General features: G+C 34.8%; 2 protein-coding genes across 6 annotated transcripts in view; one reads left to right on the forward strand and one right to left on the reverse strand.

Annotated features, from left to right (window-relative positions):
• LOC148948496 (uncharacterized) overlaps positions 1 to 20,759 on the reverse strand; it is a 46,088-nt gene extending 25,329 nt beyond the window's left edge. The window contains exons 1-3 of one of the 5 annotated variants that reach the window (XM_089094421.1): positions 20,646 to 20,759; positions 2,918 to 3,111; positions 39 to 130 (exon numbers count right to left, since the gene is read on the reverse strand). In XM_089094421.1, the coding sequence (XP_088950547.1) occupies positions 39 to 130; positions 2,918 to 3,092 (267 nt within the window). In that variant the 5' untranslated portion in view covers positions 3,093 to 3,111; positions 20,646 to 20,759. Of the gene's footprint in view, positions 1 to 38; positions 131 to 2,917; positions 3,112 to 9,417; positions 9,547 to 14,147; positions 14,198 to 20,395; positions 20,415 to 20,635 lie in introns of those variants that run through there. The other 4 variants (XM_089094423.1, XM_089094426.1, XM_089094425.1 and 1 more) reach the window with 4 other exon arrangements.
• Positions 20,760 to 20,773: 14 nt separating this feature from the next.
• LOC148948497 (uncharacterized) overlaps positions 20,774 to 25,498 on the forward strand; it is a 76,025-nt gene continuing 71,300 nt past the window's right edge. The window contains exon 1 of the mRNA XM_089094945.1: positions 20,774 to 20,871. Within this exon, the coding sequence (XP_088951071.1) occupies positions 20,774 to 20,871 (98 nt within the window). The remainder of the gene's footprint in view (positions 20,872 to 25,498) is intronic.

Consider the following 25,498-nt stretch of genomic DNA (forward strand, 5'->3'; position numbering starts at 1 on the left):
TACACCCAATAGAAATCCAAAAATAAAAATATTAGCACCTTAATGACCGTAATTTCTGGACTTCCTTCGGCAGATTCCATACGACTGGATGAGGGTAGACTTATCGAGATGTCAACAGACGCTCCAAATCCTAAAACATGCACATAAATTATAACTAATCTAAGAAAGGGCGAAGTAACCAGACAAAATCCCCCCCCTCCATTTTATCACCCTCAACATTATCAACTGTCAGCACATATTCCATCGAAATACAAAGACACAAAAAAGGCAAATAACTTGTTCAAAGAAATCCAGTAAAACAGCAAAATAAATAAAATCCGAATAATTCGAAGTCTCATCTCATTTCTTGGCTAGTCTTTTCGGACAGAAAATAATAATAAGGAAAGAGAAACATATATTTTTAGTATTGAAGTCAAAGTGGTAGGGGGAGGGGGAATTTCTCCCTCTAGATTTAAAAAAATACAAAGATTAAAAAACTAAAATAAACTAAAAACACATAAAACAAAAAAAACACCACCAATATTAAACTACAATTATCGCAACAGACCACTTGGGTTACTGTTACTAATACAGTAACCAAAGTAACCAAACAGAAACCAAAGTGGTATGTTGCGACAATTGTAGTTTAATATTGGTGGTGTTTTTTGTATGTGTTTTTAGTTTTTTAATCTTTGTTTCTTTTAGACGAAATATCTGCGTCGCTTTGGTTTTTTGTCTTTTCGCTACCGGCCGAAATCTCGTTTTGTGTCTTTTCTTCATTGAGTTTTTGTCTCTTTGTTTCTTTGTCATATCATACAACCGTCTGCAATCTTTTGTTTATATGATAATCGTTAATCATGCATATTCTTTTTAAATACCAAAATGATAAGAAAATACATCATGATGTTATGCAATCATATACATATATACAAGCCCATTGGCACAACTGCAAATCGTAAGAAGGAAACCTGATCCCTTCACGAATACTGTCAATTGATTTAGCAAAGACAATAACCCAACTTAGTACTTTCTGAAACCACTGTATTCTTGGAATGGTTTGTGATCCGCTAACCTGAATGAAAAATAGAAAATTAAATCTTTCGGCTTTACTCTATCTCGAACAACTGTTAAAATTGGCCAAGGGCTAGGGCTTACCTTGAATGTGAAGTTTCAAGATAGACCACCACAACACAAAAATACTTAAGGGCTCCAGAATTTAGGGGCGTGAATCTCAATAAGTAGCAACACTATAGCCAGATATATATCCAAGAGCTTGTCAAAAGTGATAAGTGACTCCTATCCAAAGTGCCTTAGCATGAAAAAGGTGACAAAAAATTTCCGGTGCACAATCCCTGATATATTTTTACAGACAAACATGCCACAGAGGTCGCCTGACAGCATGTCCTATGAGACTGGAAGGTTATAAAAATATACTTTCAATAACTCAAAGCCAATTAGCATTCTCGGAGCTATTATTTTGCGGAGCTGTATCTTTTCTTCTGACCTAAAAATGGTACCAAAATTATAAGTTTCCGCTTGAATGAGGGCTTTCCAGATAATCTACGACCCACCAATTCAATAGCCCTTGAGGGTAAAACAAACAAGCATCTTAGTAAAAACAATTCTTCTTAGTAAAAATATGAAACTCCTTTTTAAATAGTAGCTTTAGGAGTGTTTAGTCCCAGTTTTTACAAAATCATAACAAATATTCCAATGGTAATAACGTTTGTTATAACGTCAATCAGGTAATAACGTCAGTTTCTATTTACAACCTGTTTGATCTAGGACTCTCTAGAATGTGAGAAAGGTAACCATACCTTAAGCCATGTAAAATAGTATTTTTTAAAACAAAATATTGCCGATACTTCATTATGCCTATGAGCAATAAGAAACACAATCAGTACAGGATTTGCACAGTTCAATTAGGTTACTGCACAAGAGTTTGCAGCCTTTGCAATACAGCCCTTCTCTAGACATAAAAGCTTACAAATATGACCAAAAGTCATAGTTTCAAAACCAGATCAACACAAGTAGTCTTTTCAAATCTAAAAATCTCTATAGCCAACAAGTCACTTGTCCTATAAATTGCGTGTTAATGTCTTCAGAGGATCACTATGACAATGATGATAATGGTGCTAACAAATACTATTGGTCTTAAAGTTCACCATAAAAATGCAAAAGAATGTAGCCTGATCTAAAACATTTAGGCTTTGATGATTTGAGAAATGCAATTTCTAACAATGTAGGAAAGACCTGTCTGGAATAATCTCCAGATAAATTTCAGCATATTTACTAAGAATAATATTTTAAGAACTTATTTGTGCATACTAATTTCTACTGGTAAATCTGATTTTAATAAAAATTACATGACTGAAATCCCCATAAAATGAAAATCTGTGAGAGTATGATTTTTTTTTTCCAGGCTCAAAAATCTACTTTTTTTTATTACCGTCATCAATGTAAGGAACCCGTGAGATAACCCAGAATCAATTACAGAAATGATTACCTGTTAAATATGATTTTTTTTTTTAAATAACAATGACAAATTTTGAAGCTATGGCCTTCTGACCTCACAGCGTACAAAAATGTTTTCCATTACTTTTCAGTAATAGTTTTACTGGCTCAGAAGGCAAGATACACCAAATGACGGAAAAGGATATTTTTTTCTTTACAATGGGCCTGTTAGCAACATGCATTCTCAAAATTCTGTGTGAATTATAGAGCCATATGCTCACAGAAAAAGCCAAAATATATGGATTCGATTGGAGTTCGCCATAAAATGCACTTAAAGGTAAATAACTCCTAGACAAGTCACGAATGAGGGCATGGATATGGGTGAAATTGATGCATGTTGGCGTCCCTTTATCTCCTGCCACTGTTTAGCATGGGTTAATGGGATACTCTCAATTTTACTATATTCCAGGGAAGAGTTGCCTACCTGTTTCAGTTTGAAACCTTTCAGCAATGCTGCTTGATCCAGGTAAATCTTTGTTCATGTCTTTTCTGCTTTTCACCTTCTTGCCAGTAGGTACAAAACCATCATCACTTTGCCGCTTTCTGTCTCCTGAAGCTTGACTTGCAGACATAGAATACTCACCAGAGCTCCCTTCCATTACAGTAATTACATCAAGTCTAAAAAGACAAAGAAGCTGTTTTGAATTTTGAAAATAGGTTTGTGGTTCTGCAGATGGAACTCATGGTAAGAGATAATAATTTTTTTGAGGGGTTGGCAACTCTTCAAATCCTACAAGTTTTTGCATCTCTACAAAGTCTTCCAAAAGATTTTGCCAAAATATTATTTTATATGCAACATATCAGATAATTGAAAAGGAAACCTTTTCAGAGCCACTTCCAAAAAATTAATCCCTCCCCACTGAGGATAGGCAATTATAATGCCTTTACAGAGGACAATCATTCGGTTTTTGATTGGGTGCTTGAAATGATTAAATATAAAAGAGACAACGTCTAAGAAGTGAATATTAAACGTATTTAGGTGAATGAATAGAACCTCTTTCATTCATAGTTTGAAGAAATTACTAGAGCCATGTGAGTTGAACTTCCAGGAATCAGCTCAAATGTCAAGTCCCAAATGTTCATTTACCAAATACAAGACTTTATCTTCTGAAGATTAAACAAAGCCTGTCCAGAAAACAATTAATTACCCTTGGCTCAAATTAAAGCCATGTGTTAAAAACATTTAACAAAGTCAATGCTGACAATGAAGAAGGACAATCTTATTGAATCACTTCCCTTTTACAGTAGCTACAATAACAACAAAATTCTTACTCCATTTTATAAGTACGTCTATAACTTCATAAATTGTTCTTTTATAGATGCATTTGATTTTATTCCAATTACATTGGTTTTTGGGTAAATTGTTATAAATATTCACATTGTTCAACCCATTTTCCCTACATTTTTTTTTTATTTTTACAAAAAAACTTAAAACTTTCACAAAGGTATTTTAAAGGCTAGGAATAATGAAAATGCATAAAAACCAGGGAATTATTTAAACTTGTTTTAATCAACAAGACAAAGCCAGATTTCAAAGTGCTTTCTCAGCAATATTAGATAGAGTTTATTAAGTGGTATATGATAATAATTTTATTGTAATTGTAACTACTTTAGAAGAAGAATGATCTAACAAAACTACTAAAAGAAGTAAAAACTTGATTATTTTAAGTGATTTTAGACTGGGAGAGCAAACTATGATTACTAGTGGAATTCAAGATAATGGATCTTTTACTATCTTAGTAAGTAGTTGATTTAGAGGAATAAAGCTTCTGAAAATGACCCAGAGCTTCAGTTATGCCTTAAAAAATATTTTGAAGCGTGTACCTCTAAACCCAAAGCAGGTACAGACCCAAAGAAGTGTTTTGAACCTTATGCCATTGATAAATCTTGATTTACAAGGTTTTCAAAAACTTGGAATAATGCAGCTAACTTTGAAAAATATTGCCAATATGGCACAAAATTCAGCTCAAACCATTTCAAAAAGATTAAAAAAAAATATATACACTCTTTTTTCTTATTTAATACTATTTCGAAATATAATGATTGCTACCTTTACAATTGCATTCCCCCCCCCCCCAATTTCTCAATATAGTCCTAAGCTCTAGGTTATACATAAAAGTTAAATATTTTTGCATTATTTTTGTACTTATTTGTGATCAACAATTGGTTCATAACTCAAAATTAAAAAAAGCAATAAAATCAGTACTTTTGCATATAACCTAAAGTTTCATCCAGTAGTTAGGGGTTGGGACAGGGACTGCAGGGGGTGGCATGTAGCTGCTCTGGAGAAGTGTTGCATGGGGATTTGGCTTGTAAAATAATTTTTAGCTGACCAATGAGACATTTTAAGTTAACATTTCAGAGGTGATTCATTTAATAGCCAAGAGATAAATATACCATTCAATTTCCATTTTAGTACTCTTTGCATATATAATAATTCTACCATTGTACTAGTATCCCAGAAAACAGTTCTATCCCAAGAATGACAACAATTGAATAAATATAATACTTAGAAATGTGGATGAAAATGTAAAGATACATGAACATCTGACTAATGGAAATTTCCTGCCTAATATGATGTGAGAATTTTATAAGAACAATATAGGCCTAAAAGTAAATGTCAATGAGAAATAAACACAAAAAATAGAAAATTTTGAATTTTTTCCATTCTTAGCTATGGTACTAGGTAGAATGTGAACACAGTACTCAATACATCTTTTTATGCCCTTTCCTAACATAGGCCTACTAGTTACTCCCTTTGCAAATTTTATTTTTGGCCTGTAAAGAGAGACCCTTAAAGTTACATCTTGTTTCTTGTTATTTGCCATTATAAAATTTTAACAAAAATTTGAAACTACTTTAAAACAGCCATAAATACTTCCTTAACTCATTAGCCTAATGAAAGTCCATGATTTCTCTAATTAATCCTCCCTCCTCCTTATGGATAAATATACAACCAACTATACATATTCCCATTATTATTTAAAATAGTATTCTTGTCTTCCTACTAATGATTAGCATTTGCTGTAAAACAATAAAGAAGAAAATAGTCATGCTACCAAAAATAAAGTTTTAGTATATAGTGCACTGAATATTTATCCACCAGGGGGGAGGGAGGGAGGGAAGGGTAAAGTAAACAATACAGTTTTAGGAATAAAATGGTTAAGTATTTATGATTATCTTAGGTAGTTTTCACAATTTTTTGTAATCATTATCTGGGGTCTGACCTTCTATGGTAAAATACCTAAAAGTTGGAAGCTAATCATGACTTCCACAGTCAAATCACAGTCCACAGCCACAATCTTTCATTATATCACCTTAGAAATGGACTGTATCATCACGGGATTTGTCTAAATTTTCTTAATAAGCATGTGATTGACTTGAAAATTTTCATCATGCATAATATTAACAATTTTAAAAGCATTGATAGTTAACACTAGAAATTGATCATAAGCACACACTTTAGCCTAAGCTTGAGCATAAACTTGGAAAATGCTGCTTAATCTTGGACACAGGATCTCAAAATCAGGACAAATTACCCATATCATAGACAGACCTTAACATGGATAAATTCAATCTAAGGCAAGTGTTGAAAAGCAGAAAAGTTTTATTTGAATAGGCTAGGATGTTAGGGTAAATTTGTTTAAGTTTGAATGTTACCTCAACTATCTAAAACTGTGTACATTAAATCCTATAATAGCAACCTCCTGAACATGTTTGTGAAAGATACATTTTAACCAAAATATATTTCCAAGATTAGGCATGGTCTAAGTACTGGTAGCATTATCCTACCAAGCTAAGAAATGGAAAAGCTCAAAATTTACAAAAAGAACAATGGAAACTTACAAAATCAAACAATTTTGTATATAGCCTAATGCTATATCCAGCCAAATTAAAGGGAGATGGTAGGTCAATAAAGCAAGGATACCATTGCAAAGGTAGCAATTAGTAGTCTATATTCAGAAAGAATACTAAAATATGGATCAAAAAGGTCCATCTTTTTGTAAGCCAATAAGGTAACATTCTGGATTAGGAACTTCTCAGAAGAAAACATCATGGAAAACAAAAGTGGGGCAATGAGATTCTATATTTTATGTTCTAATATGCAAAATAAGAGGATGGTCATATATATGAACTTAGGATATAGGCTATACAGAATTAAAGGCTACACACTATTAGGGCTACAAGGGCTACACACATCACAAGGGACAATCCGGGGGGGGGAGGGAGTGTGTGCATTGTCAGAAACATAAATATTGTATTAAAAAGAGGAGAAGATAAGGGACTCTAGTGGTACTACTTTTATTTTATAAAAATGTTTTCTTCTGAGGGGCCCCTAATCTAGAAAGTTATCACAAACAACTCAAGAAGAAAAAAAATTACCTATTCCTTTTTTTTCTTATCTAATTTTTCAGGATTACCTTGTGAGAATATCTCAAAAGGAGGACATCTATTCAAATCATAGGCAGTGCAACAGCACTGCCTAAGTAAAGAGCAATGTGGGCAAAATGTTTTTTCATTTTTTTTTATCCTGACCAAGGCACTTCATATAGAAGGAGTTGTCACAGAAACTTAGAAACTTTGAGACAAATTAGACAAGAAAAAAAAGAATATGTAATTTTTTAATTTTATTGCTCATTTGATTAAAAATCAGAAGTTCTAGTGCCCTTTTTAAAAGTCAAAAGTGATTGGAGAGCAACTAGCCTTCCCATGTCTTCTTTTTCCCAAATGCATCCAATAGAAATTTTGAGATAGAAATGTTATAAAAAAAAGAGTCCAAAGATCATATAACAAGGCCTTCAGTGTAGACAGAGACCCCCCCCCCAACATACCCTGGGGGCAAGGTTTGTAAGTTATTCCTTGGGGGCAAATAAGGTTTTTATGGAAGGGGTGGTTATATAAACTATAGAGGACGCTCATTTGATTGGAAATTTAAGGTTCTAGTTCCCTTTTAAGAGTCAAAAGTGATAAGAGGGCAACTACCCATCCCCCTCGTGCCCTCTTTTCCCTAAATATATCTGATTGAAATTGTGAGATAGCCATTTGATCAGAAGATATTGAAATGAACATCATAAGGTTTTTATGGAAGGGGTGGTTGTTTAAACTATAGAGGAGGCTCATTTAATTGGAAATTGAAGGTTCTAGTTCCCTTTTAAGAGTCAAAAATGATGGGCAACTAGCCACCTCCCTGATGTCTTCTTTTCCCCAAACGCATCTGATTGAAATTGTGAGATAGCCATTTTGTTCAAAATAGTCCAAAGAACATATAACAATACCTCTGGAGTTGACACAACCCCCCAGAGCCTGGGGACAAGGGTTCTAAGTTATGCCCCCGGGGTTATATAAGGTTTTTATGGAAGGGGTGGTTGTATAAACTTTAGAGGAGGCTCATTTGATTAAAAACTGAAAGTTCTAACTCCCCTCTTCAAAGTCAAAGGTGACTGGAGGGCAATTAGTCCATCCCCCTATGTCCTCTTTCCCACAAATGCATCCAATCAAAATTTTGAAATAGTCATTAAAATAGTCAAAAAAATAATTTAACAAGGCCTCCTGGCTTGATACAAACCCTCAGAGCCTGGGGGAAGAGTTGTAAGTTACTCCCTGGGCATTAAATATTTTATTGAAATAGAAAGTTCAAGTGCTCTTTTTAAGAGTCAAAAGTGATTTGAGGGCAGCCCCTCCCCACACCCATCATTTCTATAAAAAAAAACACTTAATACTATGTCTCCTCTGCAAACCCCTCAAGGCAGTGTATCTCCCATCTTAACAAAGAGAACAGTACAAAGGTTACTAATCCTAAAGATATTGCTTATATGTTGAATGATTGCTTTGCTGTAAATTTTTCTACATTGTTGTTGCCTAATTCACCTCCTGCAGTGTTATCACCACTGAAAATGTCCTCAAAAGGATCAAGAAACCTGATGAGAATAAAGCTGCTGGGCCAGATAATATTCAGCCATTATTACTCAAACAAACTGTCCAGCTTTGAATAGAACCTATTGTTAAGATATTCAAAGTGACCTTGACATCAAAAGTCCTCCTTAGCAACTAGAAACCTATCCCTATCAAGTCCATTTTCAAGACATGAGAAAAGTACCTAGCTAGCAACTACTGAACCATCAGCCTTACTTCCATAGTTAGCAAGGTTCTGGAAGGTATATCAAATGATGAGTTAGTTAATCATCTAAATAATAGCCAGTTACTCAACGAAAGTCAGAATGGGATTTGCAAAGGTCACTCAATTGAAACTAACCTTATTGAGTCTTATGATATTGTTACTAAACTCCTTGACAGAGAATTTCCTGTTACATCATCCTGCTAGATCAAGCAAAAGCTTTTGACAAGATGCAACACAACCTCCTGTTACTGAAGCTAAATGCTTATGGAGTCCATGCTGAGCTTATAGGTTCAATTGACGCTTTCTTAGCAAATAGAACACAGAGGTTCCTCATAAATACTGAAAATGGTACTTAGCTTCTCTGAGTCAGCTGTAGTTCTCAGTGGTGTCCTGCAAGGAACCATCTTGGGGCCTATTTTATTCAGTATTTATATCAATGACTGCTCAACAAACCTAAAGAATGTTCTGATGTTATATGCTGATGACAATGAGCCACTGGGTCTAGCCAAATGTAATGAAGATCCCTCAACTGTTCAGGAAGATCTCAACACACTTTCAAGATGGTCTGAAGAGTGGGATGTACAGTTCTTTGTATCAAAACGTAGAGTTCCTCATCTTGACCCCCCCCAAAAAAAAGAAAAAAAAAGAAGCCAAGTGTATCCCATTGGGAACAGCCAATTTCAGGTGGTAAGAGAAGAAAATGATTTAGGCATTATTATTGACAAGGGGCCTAAGTTTCATAGCCAAATACAAGTTCAAACTGCCAAAGCAAACCAGGCCCTTGGGCTCATTAAGTGAATGTTTACCACCAGGAAGCCATCTGTGACGGAGAAACTCTATAAGGCATTTGTCCTCCCTCATTTGGAGTTTGGTAAGATTTTGGCATATCCCCAGTACACAATGGATATTAAAGCACCCGACAATGTTCAGTGCCAAGTCACCAAGGCTATACCTCACCTGCAAGAAAAATCGTATGAGGATCATCTTAAATGCCTAAAACTCCCTACACTGGTACACAGGAAGAAAAAGAGGAGATGTCAGCATGGCTTGCAAAGTAAAGCAACCTTATAAGAAAATCGAAATATATTTTCTTGTGATTATTATCGCTTCTAATCAGCAGTCGTACCAAACCTATCCTGCTCAAGTCATCCTCAGGGCTATACTGTGGTGTTTATCCTCCCCATAGTATAGTGCAGACGGTTTGATATCATCTATTTTCCCTTCTTGTTGTAGTTTTATAATTGTGTTTAAGCTTTGTCCAAATGGTAATGTTTAGAAGTCCTCCAAAAAAAAAGCCCCCCCAGATCACAAATCAAATTCCATAGTGAAAGATACCCATCCTGGCTGGTCAAGCACATTATCTGAAAGTTCTAATGATAGCTCCAATTCGGAGAATAGGACAATGATGATAATGGGTTTCAAGAGGTCCTCTCTAGAAGCTCTGGAAAAAGGAAAAAAATATCCCCAATTAAAAGCATTTCCCCTCTCCCTGCCCAAGATCCTCCCTCCAAAAACTTAGGAATTTACCTTAAAATTACTCCCATTACCCCCTTTGAAATAAAAATGATCACTGCAATAAGAGTTGCAATTTTTAAATTGCTAAAATCAATGTTCTCTCTTAACATTAACCGTGATGGATCTTTGCTAATAGCTGTAGAAGATCAGAAATCAGCAGATACAATAATTAACCTAAAATCCTTTCTGAATACCCCAATTATTGCATCTAATTGGAACCCAAAATAATCACAAACAAAAATAGTAGTTTATAATGTTCCCCCAGAGATATCCACTCAGGAGTTAAAAGAAGGCCTCTCAGATAGGGCTGGAAACACCATCCCAGTTGAGGATGTTACCCAACTTGGAAAACCTAACAGAAAAATTATTCCTATTTGGGCAAACCAAACCACACAAGGAATACAAACCTAAGCCTATTCAGTGTCAGAAGTGTTTCAAACTGGGACACACGACAAACAAATGCAATGAAATTCTCCAAGAGTGTAGTAAATGTAAAGATTTCCATCCTAAAGAGCTGACAATTTGCACCAACACTCAGCCTACATGCATCAATTGCAAAGGCCCACATGAATCTACAAATAAATCATTATGCCCTGCATACAAGAAAAAAGCTCTAACACTCCAAATATCAACAGAGAAGGCCATCCCATACCCTTTTGCAGCAATGGAAACAAATGCTGCCCAACAATACCAAATAAAGCCTGTAATGAAACCAACCAAAACCCCCCAGTCACATGCCCCCCCTGCATCAAGCACCCCTTATACAACACAATCTTCTAAGCCCCCTAGCTCAAATCACTTTCAGAAGGAATAACCAAGCCAACAAGCCTCCTTGTCCGGTGAGATGAGGTCAGCCTGGCCCCCCTCCCAAGAAGAAACAAACCAGAAATACTACCAGGAATCAACCCCTTAACCAACAAACAGGATGCACAACCAAAAATGCAATCCCCAAATATATGCTTATTCATTCTAAACTGTAATGCAGTTCAGGCCATGAACATACATCAAATACAGAAAACAAAAATTATTGCAGAATTGGCAAAAATCTACATCCCTGATGATATGCTCATTCAAGCAAAAAAAGACTTAGCTTTACTTTTAACATAGCTGAACATTGATACACAGTCATGTGAAGAATAAATCAACAACACAACATATATCAATACTCCAATGGAATGTAAGATCACCCACTGAAAATAAGCTAAATGAACTAATATCATTTATGAATAATAATTCCATTAATATTGCTTGCCTCCAGGAAACTCATTTAACCCAAAATCAACAAATTAAGTCTCCGGGATATACTATCCTGAGAAAGGATAGATCTTCAGAGAGAAAAGGAAGTGGGGTAGCTTTATTAGTTAATAATAATATAAAATTTTGTGGCATCAATTTTCCAGATTTTGCAAATGATGTTGATGTTATTGGTATCAGTGTTTGGCTGAATAATTTAAAAACCTACATAATAAGCTTTTATAACCCTAATGGCCAAACTACAGATGCCAAGGATTTCTTTAATTATATAAATAATTCTAATATGTTAAAAAATATCATTATTTGTGGTGATTTCAATGCCCACAGCCTTTTGTGGGGGAATAAACCAGCAAATAAAGCTAGTAAATTCATTGAGCATATGACTTTAAATAATAATGAATTAGCTGTTGCTACCCCTCAAAACCTGAACCCATATTTCAACCCCAAAAGTGGCAGATTCTCCACAATTGACCTTCAAATTGTGTCATAAAATTTTCTGAACAAAATTTACATAAATAAAATTGATAGTCTATGTACTGACCACTTTGCTATAGTTTGCTCTCTAAATGAACCTGCTGAAACTTTATCTCATACATCCAAATATATCAACACTAAAGCAGATTGGTCTATGTTCCAAAAAAAGCTAAATGATGAAATTACAAGTTTCACCCAAAGTTCATGCATTTCTAACACAACAGTTGACACACATGCTGAAGCCTTGACATCTTTACTAATAAATACAGCTAATCATGCTATCCCCAAGACAACACCTAAGAAAACATTCCCTAAACAAATTCCTAAAGCATGGTGGACAAATGAGTGCCTAAATAAATGGAGGATAAAAAAGGCAGCTAGGACGGAATTCATAAGAAAACCATCACCTACTACATATTTAAAAAAATTACAAGCAGAATCTAATTTAAAAAGGACTATAATAGATGCTAAATATAAATACTGGAATAATTTTGCAAATAATCTCTCCAGAGAAACGCATGAGCCATTTATACATAAATTCATAAGACACATCTGTGGGAAAAAGACTTCCCCCAACCCACTCCTGTATGAGCTTATACATAATAATACCCATTATGACAATGATAATGGAAAAGCTAACCTATTTACAACTCTTTTTGTTAATAAGATAACATCAAATAATCAAAGCAAACTTTCCATAATTCCCATGAACACAAGTTACAAACCAAGCCCAGGATCCGAGTACATAACCAATCCATTTTCAATCCAGGAATTGAATAATGCAATACATCAGATTAGGACCAAAACTAGAAGCAGCTATGACAATATACACCCTACATGGATAAAGAATCTCACACCTTCATACAAACAAGAACTGCTAAATTGTTATAATCACGCTTGGGCATCTTCTAGGTTCCCCAATATATGGAAATTTTCGTCCCTTCTACCAATCCTAAAGAAAAATAAACCAAAAGATAACCCTGAGTCTTATAGGCCCATAATGATTACACCTGTGATGGGGAAAATAATGGAGAAAAGGATTGATCACAGACTCCTCTGGTTTGTTAAAAAAAATAATATGATCCCACACACTCAAACTGGATTCAGGAAATACCACTCTTGAACAGATACTTTCATTTTGCTAACAAATGCAATAAATGAATCTTTCTCAAAAAATAATATCATAGTGGCAGCTTTCCTAGATTTTGAAGGGGCATAGGACAATGTGAACCACCAAATCCTTTTAAATAAACTTGCAAACCTTGGAGTACCCCCTAAGCTAGTATCTTTTATGAAATCCTTCATAGAAGTGCAAAGTTTCATTGTTTGTGTTGGTTCAGCCTCTTCACCCCAAAAGACAATATCCAAAGGCCTACCTCAGGGAGCAGTCTTCAGTTGCCTCCTATTTGCCCTATATCTCTGGGACATGAACCTACCCCAAACAAATCTACAATATGCTGATGATCTGGTGCTATGGTCATCTGGCAACACCTTTCAGATAGCACAGTCAAATCTGCAAAAGTCACTTTTCCAGTTTGAAAAATTCTCTCAACATTCAGATTTACCCATTGCACCCACCAAGTCAAAAATAATCCAATTTCACCTGAAGCAAAACCATATTAATGCAAAACTAACTCTAAATAAAAAAAACTATTCCAGAAGATAATAATATTAATTACCTAAGTCTCATGCTTGATCAAAAACATAATTTCCACCTCTAAATTTCAAACATAATAAAAAAATGCAATTAGAAAGCTAATATACCAAAGAGAATTCTTTTCACGCTTTGCGGCTACAAAGAGAAAACCTTACCCCAGTTTTAGAAATTAAACATAACACCCCATATTGACTATGGGCTCATCGTCTATGGTGCATGTGCAAAGACCCAGATGCAAAAAAATGAAACAACACAAAATGATATAATACGTCTCATATTTTGTCTTAGGAAACCCACAAGCACCAAGTTTCTGCTTATGGAGAGTGGATTACCAACAATAAGAGAGAGACGTAGCTTTCTCTTTATAAAACATCTTAAAAAAATTTAATTAAATAGCTCACACAGATTACATAATTGGTTAAGAAATCCAGCAACGTATAGAGGTATTGCAGATGAGTATGCCAATACTCAAAAAAAGTTCCCTGTGCCAGCAAAGTCTATTGCACCTACTTTCCCCCATTCCCCTCCATAGAATTGGTCATCTCCTATAATAAACACTGAATTTTCAAAATGGAATAAAGATTTAACCCCCATCACTTTTGTCCAGAAAAAATTTGCAGAACTTAATACAATTACCTATAAAAATCACTTCCAAATATTTGTTGATGGGTCAAAAATGAATGAGAAGGTTGCAAGTGGTGTTTTCCTTCCTCACCTGAAAATTTCAATGGGTGAGATTATTTAATAATTTATCTATGATGTCTACTGAATTAAATGCCATAATCATGGCATTAGAACACCTGAAGCAAAACCAACCTTTGATTGAAAATTCGAATAATATTATCATCTTTTCCGACTCTTTATCAAGCCTTGAGTTGCTGGCCTCAGCTCCTCAATATATGTTGGACATTGACACTTATTATTGTCTCAGTATTATTGATAATCTTGCTTCAAGTGGCATAAAAACTTACTTTCAGTACATTCCTAGCCACTCTGGCATAAGTGGTAATCATCAGGTTGATGAAATAGCAAAAAATGCTATAAATATTGACCAGTCAAGTGGGAGACCAATCCCAATTAGAGATATTTACCAATGGAGGCTATCAGATGTTACTTTCAATAAGACCAATCCTATCCTTTCTCCTTTTCCAAATAAGTATCTTTCTAAAATTTATCATAGAATTTGTTCTAAAACAAATGGACTAAATTTCCTTGCATTCTCATTTAAGCTTTCTAATTCAAGTGGTTCAATTCCCCTGTCCCCTCTTTTCAGGCATTGTAATATGAATAATGAAACAATTGACCATTGCCTATTCGAATGTAATATGCTGACGTCTGCACAACATACCTTGCTTTGTAAACTGTTAAAATACTTCAAACACCACAAAATCCAACTATCAGCCAAGAGCCTAGCCAACTATACCTGCACACAGAGCATAGAAATTGACATCTATCATCTTATATTTGAACTCCTAGAGTCGAAAAATCTGCTGAAAGATATCTGAATATATCTAATAAATATGAGGCAATCAAGCCAGTAGCTCTGTAGCCCACAGAGTGAAGCAAAAGGAAAAGGGCTAAATAGTTTTACTGAAAAGCCCGCCTGCTGTTAAATAGAAGAAGAAGAACAGTTCCACCAGGGGACACAACCAGAAATTATAGGTTCCCATAAGCCAGTGATGTGTGCATCAGAACTTCTACACTGTTTGATCTGCGCCACTATGGAATAGTCTCTCAAATGCCACTGTTCAATCCAAGGCTGCTGAATCATTCAAAAAGGGCATTGACTGGGACTGGAGGAATGGAGAATGGAAGCTGACTCTGGATACTGGCTAACTTAGATGAAGTTCACACTACAGCAAGAGTGTACAGGAGGTTCAACAATCCCTTATCTTACTTGTCAATGCAATTTAAGGTGGGGTTGGGGGGGAGGTGAAGTGCATTTAGGAATGATGTAAGTAAGCATTTTAGGAATATTTTAATTTCCTTTCAAAATTTAATGATGTTTCCTTCTCAACAGCCCTAACTGTACACTAGCTGCGTTTGTTTTTGCCATCCATTGTTTTTAGATCAACTAAGATATTCTTTGTTTTACTCTTATATTGTGTTTTATTTTGCCATTCTACACTGAAAATACATCTTATAAGAGCTCCTCAGCCAGATAGAACTTTGACAACATTACTTCTAGATGCAGAAAGACAAGGATTAGAGTTGCTAGAGAAAAAAAGTGACTGCAATAAATTCCAGCTGGAAGCTGCAGCAGATAATGTCACATCAAGAATCTCTTAGTTATGTTTGGAGCTTACTGCTGGTGGCCAAAAAAATATTCTATTTTAGCATGAAGAATTATCTCTTTCCATTGTAATTTTCTTGTTTCAAGATGGCTTCTGAATGTCAGAATAAGGTAGGGGCAAGCAAAGGCCTGTGAGGGCATATCACAGCCAAGCTCCATAGCAAATTGAGACCCCTGCTTAAACAGTAAAGAATTTGAGTTGAATCAATGTCAAAAACTGCTTCATAGTTAAGCTAGCCTTTTGTGGCCTGGGGTAAATGTGACAGGATGCACCTCCCCCTAAAACTTACATCACTTACTTAGCATAGAGAAAGGGATTTTACTCTAGAATGTCAAGCCTGTCTTTATTAGAAGGGAGGGAGTGAACCTTATAGAATTTATGGAATTGCCTAATTACCACTGAAAAAAAAGTTAGTTTCCTTCATAAACTATTAAGCAAAGTCTGTACGAAATCAAAGTGAAATTTAACACATTTCACCACTTTCACCTCTATCCTATTAGAAACAAGGGTGTTATTGCTACATTTTCACTGGTGGGAGGAAGAGATGACAAGCATGTGCTGTTAAAATCCAAATCATGTCAACTATTTATCAAAAATGGTCTGAAGCAATGAGCATTTATATTTTTTTGGAAAAAAAAAACTTTGAAAATAGCAAACAAAGCAGCAGAAATGTTTGAAAAATATACTTCTGAAAAGTTTATTCTTTAGATAAAGAAGGATTTTACTGTGCATGTTTTGTGATTTTAAAACTTGGCAGTCAAAAGTAAACTAAAGTAGTGGAATGGCATATGGAGCCCTGTTCATCATTCTGAAAACAACAGTTGAATGATCGTTGGGTGGCATTTCAAAGAACAATTTATAAGCTCAAAGTAAAACCAAGGTTTTACAAACAAACAGCTTATTGACTGAGGATTGGATGTTGATTAAACAGAAAAAATAAATGCAGCAACTTTACCCCCACTTGGTCTCCTTTTGGGATTGATATAGGTTAAGTAAGTATCTTAGGATCTTTTTTAAGTTGTTTTCAGAATTTTGTAGTGCTTCTGGTAAAATTCTAGAAGAGCTACTTTTTGCTATCTTGGAAAGTGATTAGGTTAGGAAAATAAAACTTTCAGCAATGAATCCAGGGCAAAAACAAACTCTGGGAACATTATAGGCCTACCTCAATTTTCAGATTTCTGTTTCCTTTTCTCTGGTTTTAGTTTTGAAAATACAATTTCTGTTATATGCCTAAAATTTTCAGCCATATCAATGGGTTTTTTTCTTCTAAGTTTAGGAAATGTATTTGCAGGTCATTGAAACATCATAAATTGGGTAAATATGGAGCAGCTCATATAATTGACCTATAAATAAAGTGAACATACTATTTGGTGCCATTTTTATGCTCTTTCTGAATAGAACAATTGCTTTTCTTGCAAATTCAATTTTAACCCCTTTTTGACCCTTGAATATGATAATTTCTTTCTATAGTTTTTGGGTATAAAAAGGAAAAGGGTTAAAACATTGGATTCAAACTTACTATTTCATTATAAAATCAATTTTGTTAAAGTTATATAATATAAAAGCATTGATCTTTCATAATTAAGTTGGATAAAAAATTCAAAACAATTTCTCCAATTTTTCCATCTGCAGTTTATTCTGTTGGCTTTATATTTTTCAACACATGGTAAAAACAAAATTATGTAAAAATAAAACCTCATGCCTTGTTACCAAAGAGAAATTGAAAAGAATCGCACATATCAATGAATAACTAAAAATCTAAGCTATGCATCAATATAGTTATAATTAAAATTATTTAAGATCAAACACTTAAAATTATTGGTTATTGACTTACCTACAAGGACCTCTTTTTGGAAATACCAAATATCCTATTTTGATGTATATATCCTTCAGTGTTTCAGTTATATTCACACATTAACAGAAAGCTGATTTTCTTCTGTTTCTAAAACTGTAACTTTTATTGCTTGATATCTATTCCATAAATCTTAAATATAATTTTTCTTTCCAATTGCTTATCAAAACAGATACCACATTTTTAATTTATACTGACAAATCATAGGTGAAACTTTCACCAAGAAGGCAGGACTCTTGCTACTACCCTCATTTTGTATCATGTTTTAGTAAAATAGGGGTGGTCCAAAAACCCATCTCTATTTTTCTGGAATGCCAAAGAAAAGTGGTGTTTCCCAAAAAGAGGTCTTTTACCCTATAGGCAAAATGGCAGTTTTTAAATGGTCTAACAGAATAAGAAGTAAACATGGCCAAATTGTTTTAATAATAATAATATAATGCAAAACAAATAGGCCACAGGGCCTCTACAAAAATCTTTTAAATTGACAAAATTGTAGGCACTTTCACCATAGTATTTGTCCAGTTCCAAAGTCTAACAGAATAAGAAGTAAACATGGCAGAATTGTTTTGATTTTTTTTTCAATTCAACTTAACCTTGACAAATCAAAGTTTGTGAATTATACAACTTTTACAAAATGGATTTATAATGAAATAGTAGATTTGAAACAAATGTTTTAACCCATTTTTATATCCAAAAACTATAGAAAGAAACTATTATTTTCAAGGGTCCTAAAAGGGTTTAAAATTGAATTTGCAAGAAAAGTGATTATTATATTCAGAAAAAGCATAACAAATAGCATCAAATGGCATGCTCACTTTATTTATAGGTCAATTATATGAGCTGCTCCATATTTACCATATATTGGGACTGAGCTAAGTTTTGGGTAGTCTGTAGATTAATCCCTATAAGTTTCATTTTTTGGCAAATTTTTAATGGGTCACATAATTTAGCTAAGATGAAAGTGAAAATGTTGTTTCATGCTCTTTCATAATTCAAGAATCACTTCTGGGGCTAATTGCATCTTGAGCCCTTAAGGGCCGCCAAAGCTATTTCATTTTTGTAAGCAAACAAAGAGGTCATCAACACTAGTTAAGTTATTGAAAAGTGGTTTATTAGGCAACTCAAATATATACCATTTTCCTAATGTTTCAATTCAACTGTGGGTTTTTGAATGTTGTCAACAAAAATAGCGCTGAATTTTGTGGTTCAAAACTGCTGTCAACAATTCAAGGTCTATATTTGCGCATTAGGGGGTGGGAGGGGGGGAAAGTTCATGGTAAAAATGCAGTGGGCTATAGACTTTGAGCCATCCCAGCCAAGTGGTTAGTGCTCTGGACTTGAACCCCTGAGGTCAGAGTTTCAAGTCCTGGTGTTGCTGGCTATTTGGCTTGGGATGGGGTTGATGGTGTGACTCTGTAAGCTCAGCCAGAGTTGACCCAGCTCTAAATGGGCACCGAGAGAAATATGGGGGAAAAACATGGGAAGCATCAGATGGTTTGCCCCTAATCTTGCATTGCACTCCCAGCCAAAAGCAATGAATCAGGAAATTGGTACCTGCACAATGCAGACCATTGGTCAGCATGTAAAAAAGTTTTCAGTACTTTAGCTACTTTTACTTCTACTTTAGCTACTTTTGACTATCTTGGAAAGGGGCTAGGTTAGGACATTTTCAGGTATGGGTCTACAGTCTAAAGTATGTCCTTGGAAGGTACTTTGAAGTAGCTACCTCCACTCCTTCTCTCTCTAGAGGGCCCTGACCTTTAAAAATCTGTGTATTATAAAAGTAAAACCATGCAAAATAGATCTTCTGCTTGAAGGAAGTACAACAAAATTGTTTTCAGCTTCACAACTTTGCTCAATCCCAATTTATAAGGTTTTAAACATATGCAAATACATTTCTTAATTTGTGAAAAAAGTATTAATATGGCTTAAAATTCTACTCACATAACAGGAATTACAATTTCAGATCTAAAGCCAGAGAAAAAGAAACTGATAACTGAAAATTAAGGTAAAATGTTGTTTTGTCAAAATTTCAACCAGTAACCTGTCATGTAGGAAAATTTCAGACCCTCTAAAGAGAGGAGTAGTGGAGGTAGGTACTTCAAAATACATTCCTGGGACATACTTTAGCCTGTGATCACTTTCACCACATCCCTTCAGGGATGAACTTTCAGGATGAAAGTTCATCCCTGAAAGTTCAAACATCATTTGATGCTTTTTTATGCTCTTTCATAATTCATATAAAATACCTTTGAGACCCCTTTAAGGGCTCAAGATGCAATTAGCCCAGAAGAATGGGCATAGGCAGCATTAGGCAGCATATTGTCTAGGGGGGGTGGGCAGTTGATAGTGTGATGGAGTTTTATCAACTGCTTTTTCCCAACCATCTGCTTTTTCAGCCATATCTAATGTAAATTTGAAGGTCTAGGGGGGGGGGGACAACTGCCCCCCCTTCCTACACCTATGCCCAGAAGCAATTCTTGAATTATGAATGAACATAAAATGATGCTTTCACTTTCATCTTAGCCTAGCAAAATTATACAATCCATTAGAAATTTACCCATTTGTCTAACATAACCAATTTCCAAGACAGTGAAAAGTAGCTCATTGAGAATTATACTGATGATTTTAAAAATGGGTAGGCTAACAATGGAAGGATATATGATAGCCTACTCTGATTAGGCCTAATAGGCTAGAAAGAGGTTGCATAGCCTGTTTTAAAGTAAGAATCTCTTTACTTTTTAGTTTTATATACATCCTAAAAGCTCTAAGACCATTTGAGGGAGGGCGATTGTCAGAAAGCAACCATGGTATTTGCAAAGAGGATAAAATAGGTAGGCTAATCAAGGCCTAATAGTAAGCATGCTAGGCCAGTTTTATTAAGATGTTTCCTTCAGAAGAGTGGTGACTGTTGTTGCTTCAAAATTCATTTCTAGTAGATTTTATTCCCAAAAAGACCCTTACTAGCAAAAGAATACCTAGGCCTACCAAAGTCTTTAACTGTGGAATTCCTTTTGCTTGTAAAGTATTCCGATTCTTCTTCTGTTACGCATCTGCTTATTTAAATTTTTGTTGTATTGAACAAACATATCATTGAAAAAGCAGAGAATTTAGATATGTTAAAATATATGAAGAAGCAGAAGAATACTTTGCAAAGGATCTCTCCTTTCAAACTTTCAGAATATAATGTAAATCACCTAGAAAATTTTGAGCAGTACAGTATTGACTTTATGTAGTCTGTGGTTGATCAGATAGCTTTTTATAGCCTACTATTTTTCTTAGGCGGTAAAATTCTACTTTAGTTACTTTTGACTATCTTGGAAAGGAGTTGGGTTAGGAAAATGAAACTTTCAGGGATGGATGTACATGCTAAGGTTTGTCCCGGGAAGGTACTTTGAAGTACCCACCTCCACTCATCCCCCCCCTCTATATAAGAGTAAATTACTGCAAATTACTAGTTGTTTTTAAATCATATTTCATCCTATAGGCCTATTACTATCATAAATATAAATCACTGCTTACATAACACAACTTCTGCTTTTAACATTGTTCATTAAAATATATTCCAAAATCCTATTTAAATCCTAAGCCATTTAATTTTCAACCACATGCTGACTTTCTTTATGGTATATCAAACCAGGTTTGTTGTGATGTCACACTTGCCTTATCAGGCACCCTTACCCTTAAGGGTAGCAGGCACATGCCAAACAACTCTGTCGATAAGACCATTTAAACTGTATTAATTAAGGAAAGGATTTCACAAGAGAGATCAGTAAAAATAACCTAATCCTTTTTAGAAGACAAATTATGTCACGGGAAGATGTTTTTGAAATTCCCCTTCCACCTGAACTTAAAATTTTCTAAAATTCTACTTTAGAAGCTTTTAAAATATTTCTAAAGTACTAAAAGATAGAGTACTAAAAAAATCAGAATCAACTTCAGAGGACACCTTATATCACGGGAAGAGGTTTTTGAAATCACCCAAGAGCGCTACAGACATCAGAATCAACTTTAGAGGACAATTTATGTCATGGGAAGATGTTTTTGAAATCTCCCTTCAAAAACATCTAAGAAGCTACTTTAGACTTCAGAGGACACGTTATATCACGGGAAGAGGTTTTGAAAATCCCCCTTCCCCCCAAACTCAAAATTTTCCAAAATTCTACTTTAGAAGGTTTTTTAAATATTTCTAAAGCGCTAAGACTTAGAGCGCTACAAACATCAGAATCAACTTCAGAGGATAAATTATCATATGGGAAGATATTTTTGAAATCCCCCTTCCCCCCAAACTCAAAATTTTCCAAAATTCTAATTTAGAAGCTTTTAAAATATTTCTAAAGCACTAATAGATAGAGTGCTAAAACATCAGAATCGACTTTAGAAGCTTTTAAAATGTTTCTAAAGCACTAATAGATAGAGCGCTACAAACATCAGAATCGACTTCAGAGGAGAAGTTATGTCATGGGAAGATATTTTTTAAATCCTCCTTTGCCCCAAACTCAAAATTTTCCAAAATTCTACTTTAGAAGGGTTTTCAAATATTTATAAAGCGATAAGACATAGAGTGCTACAAATATCATAATTAACTTAAGAGGAAAAATTATAACAAATTTTTTGAAAGGATACAAATGTTAGCTGAATGGATTTTTGATCGGGGGAGGTAGAGATGGGTGAGGGCAGTGGTCAGCACCCTGCTGGCTGTGCCCCTGCTTATAATAATCTAAGCTGAATATGTTGTTGGATAATGGTTCACCATACTAGTGCTCTTAATATTCGGTTGATTAATTATCTGTCTCACAAATTTGTCTGAGTTCGGTTACGTAGTTAAAATATTCGCTGATTTACCCCCCACCCCCTAAGGTGCCCATATATGGACCACAGTTGTTTTGTGTTACTGTAACTCACGAATTTTTCAAGGTCATTCAAAGTTTTAGAAATCCCCCTTACCATTCATCCCATTCCCCCTTCATACTCTAAAATCTGGTTGATGATTTGAAAAGCCTTATTTTCCACGGGGGTATTTTTTGGGGGGGGAGGGGGGATTTTCCGTGAGGGTATTTCCCGTGGGGGGGCATTTTCCGCGGGGAGGTATTTTTCGGGGGATTTTCCGGCGGGTATTCGCCAAGTACCACAAATTTGATGGTATGAGTTTTATTAAAATCTTTTACTTTTAGGGATTACTTCCCCCGTTTACGAAACTCACACAAATTTGTTAGACAGGCAATTTATCAACCAGATTTTAGAGTATTATTCTGGTGCAACACGTTGCAAAGAAATGGTCAGCTTAGATTAGTATAAGTAGGGGCACCGCGAGCAGGTTGCTGACGACCGCCCCCCCCCTCCCCCTCCTCCCCCGATCAAATCTCCTTTCAGATAACCTTTGCACCCTCGAAAGAAAATTTCTATATAAGTTCCAACATTTTTTACATATTTTAAATTGCGGATGTAAAAAAGAAAAGCAAAATTTTTCAACATTATAGAATTAAGCTATTTGAATATGTTTTATGTGGTTACCCAACTCAAAATGTTAAGGGGTTTCCAAAAAAAATAATCGAAACGAATATAGATTATTCGGTACTTGTGCATTATAAATAACCCACCACTATAGACTGTACAAGGAAACCAGACGTGATTTCTTATTGCATTTACAATATTTAAACTGTTGTTTTTTTTGGGTTTAGGGAGGGAAAAAGGTACCTGGGTTAGGTTACTTATTTAATATATGCTATGATTTACCCCCCACCCCCTAATGTGCAAATATATAGCCCAAATTTGTTTCTAAACTATCATATTTGCATCCTATTTTATTTCATTAGCAGTAACCAAAATTAACTTCTTTCGTGCATAGTGGTGGGTTATTTATAATGCACAAGTACCAATTATTCTATAGTCACATATGTACTTCTGCCCCCTCTCTCCCCCTCCCTATTTACACTTTAATAACGTCTCGTAGCTTCAAGAATGAAGATTGCTGCACTAAACTATTTGGACAAAAACATTTGAATTGCTTTAAGAGCAAATGGGATTAGATACCGTAAATTGCCAAATTTTCTGTTACAACGTTTTAAACATTAATTAGTAAATAATACCCATAAAAAACAAATTAGTTGGGGTTATAAAGCTCCGATATATATTTCATGAAATGGTGCATTCTCGAGGAGATTGAATATTTTTTTTGAAATAGTGCTCTGCCAGATATCCTTCCATATGTTCTTCTTTTCTGCCATATCTGGGTATATTGTCTCGAACGTCACGCCAGTGTCTTTCGATGTTTTGTGTGTGAGCACCTGTTGCAGGCTCAACAAAATTTATACTGTGGTTGACGCGTAAATGCTGATAGCCCTGGCTAGCCAGGCAATCGTAGGCCCTCCAACAGTTGCTGATAATTGTTGTCCCTGGCAGGATTCGGTTTTGGATAATTCCCAACAACGTGGCACTACTTCTATCCGGCACAGAAACCATGAATGAATTACCAGTTCCGCGCTCTATTCCACCAAAGACCCATTTACCCTTGATGCAAATATCCTAGTGTTGAGCCTACATGGTTGAACCAACGATTCGCTTGTTTAGTCACAGGTTGCATAAATTTAACTTTGGCAGAAATTTTGAGTTGGGGGGGAAGGGGGATTTCAAAAATATCTTCCCATAACATAATTTATCCTCTGAAGCCGATTCTGATGTTTGTAGCGCTCTATGTCTTAGCGCTTTAGAAATATTTAAAAAAACTTCTAAAGTAGAATTTTGGAAAATTTTGAGTTTGGGGGGAAGGGGAATTTTCAAAATTGTCTTCTAAAGTTGATTCTGATGTCTGTAGCACTCTATGTCGTAGCGCTTTAGAAATATTTAAAATATTTTAAAAGCTTCTAAAGTAGAATTTTGAAAAATTTTGAGTTTGGGGGGAGGGGGATTTTAAAAACATCTTCCCGTTATATAATGTGTCATCTGAAGTCAATTCTGATGTTTTTAGCATTGTATCTTTTAGTACTTTAGAAATATTTTAAAAGTTTCTAAAGTAGAATTTTAGAAAATTTTGAGTCTGGGGGAAGGGTAACTTCAAAAACCTCGTCCCGTTATATAACGTGTCCTCTGAAGTCGATTCTGATGTTTTTAGCACTCTATGTCTTACAGCCTTAGAAATATTTAAAAAGCTCCTAAAGCATAATTTTATAAACTTTTGAGTTTGGGGGGACGGGTGATTTTAAAAACCTCTTCCTGTGATATATTGTATCCTCTGATATTAATTACTCAGTTTTTAGTACTCGAGGCCGTAGTACTTTAGAAATAAGTAAAAAGCTTCAGAATTTTTGCTTAGGAAAAATTTGTATGTGAGTGGAAGAGAGAGTTCAAACACATCTATACGACGCATACAGAGTTTCAGATATTTGGTCATGATGTCTGTACCTCTCTATGTCTTAGTGCTTCAGAAATATTTAAAATATTTTAAAAGCTTTTAAAGTAGAATTTTGAAAAATTTTGAGTTTGGGGGGAGGGGGGATTTCAAAAACATCTTCTCGTGATATAATGTGTCCTCTGAAGTCGATTCTGATGTTTTTAGCACTGTATCTTTTAGTACTTTAGAAATATTTTAAAAGCTTCTAAAGTAGAATTTTAGAAAATTTTGAGTTTGGGGGGAAGGGTGATTTGAAAAACCTCTTCCCGTGATATAGCGTGTCCTCTGAAGTCGATTCTGATGTTTTAGTACTCTATCTTTTAGTACTTTAGAAATATTTTAAAAGCTTCTAAAGCAGAATTTTAGAAAATTTTAAGTTCGGGTGGAAGGGGAATTTCAAAAACATCTTCCCATGACATAATTTGTCCTCTAAAAAGGATTAGATTATTTT

The sequence above is a fragment of the Artemia sp. Qi Xiang Cuo genome, chromosome 9 (assembly GCF_049724085.1).
Source record: "Artemia sp. Qi Xiang Cuo chromosome 9, ASM4972408v1, whole genome shotgun sequence".
Lineage (NCBI taxonomy): Eukaryota > Metazoa > Arthropoda > Branchiopoda > Anostraca > Artemiidae > Artemia > Artemia sp. Qi Xiang Cuo.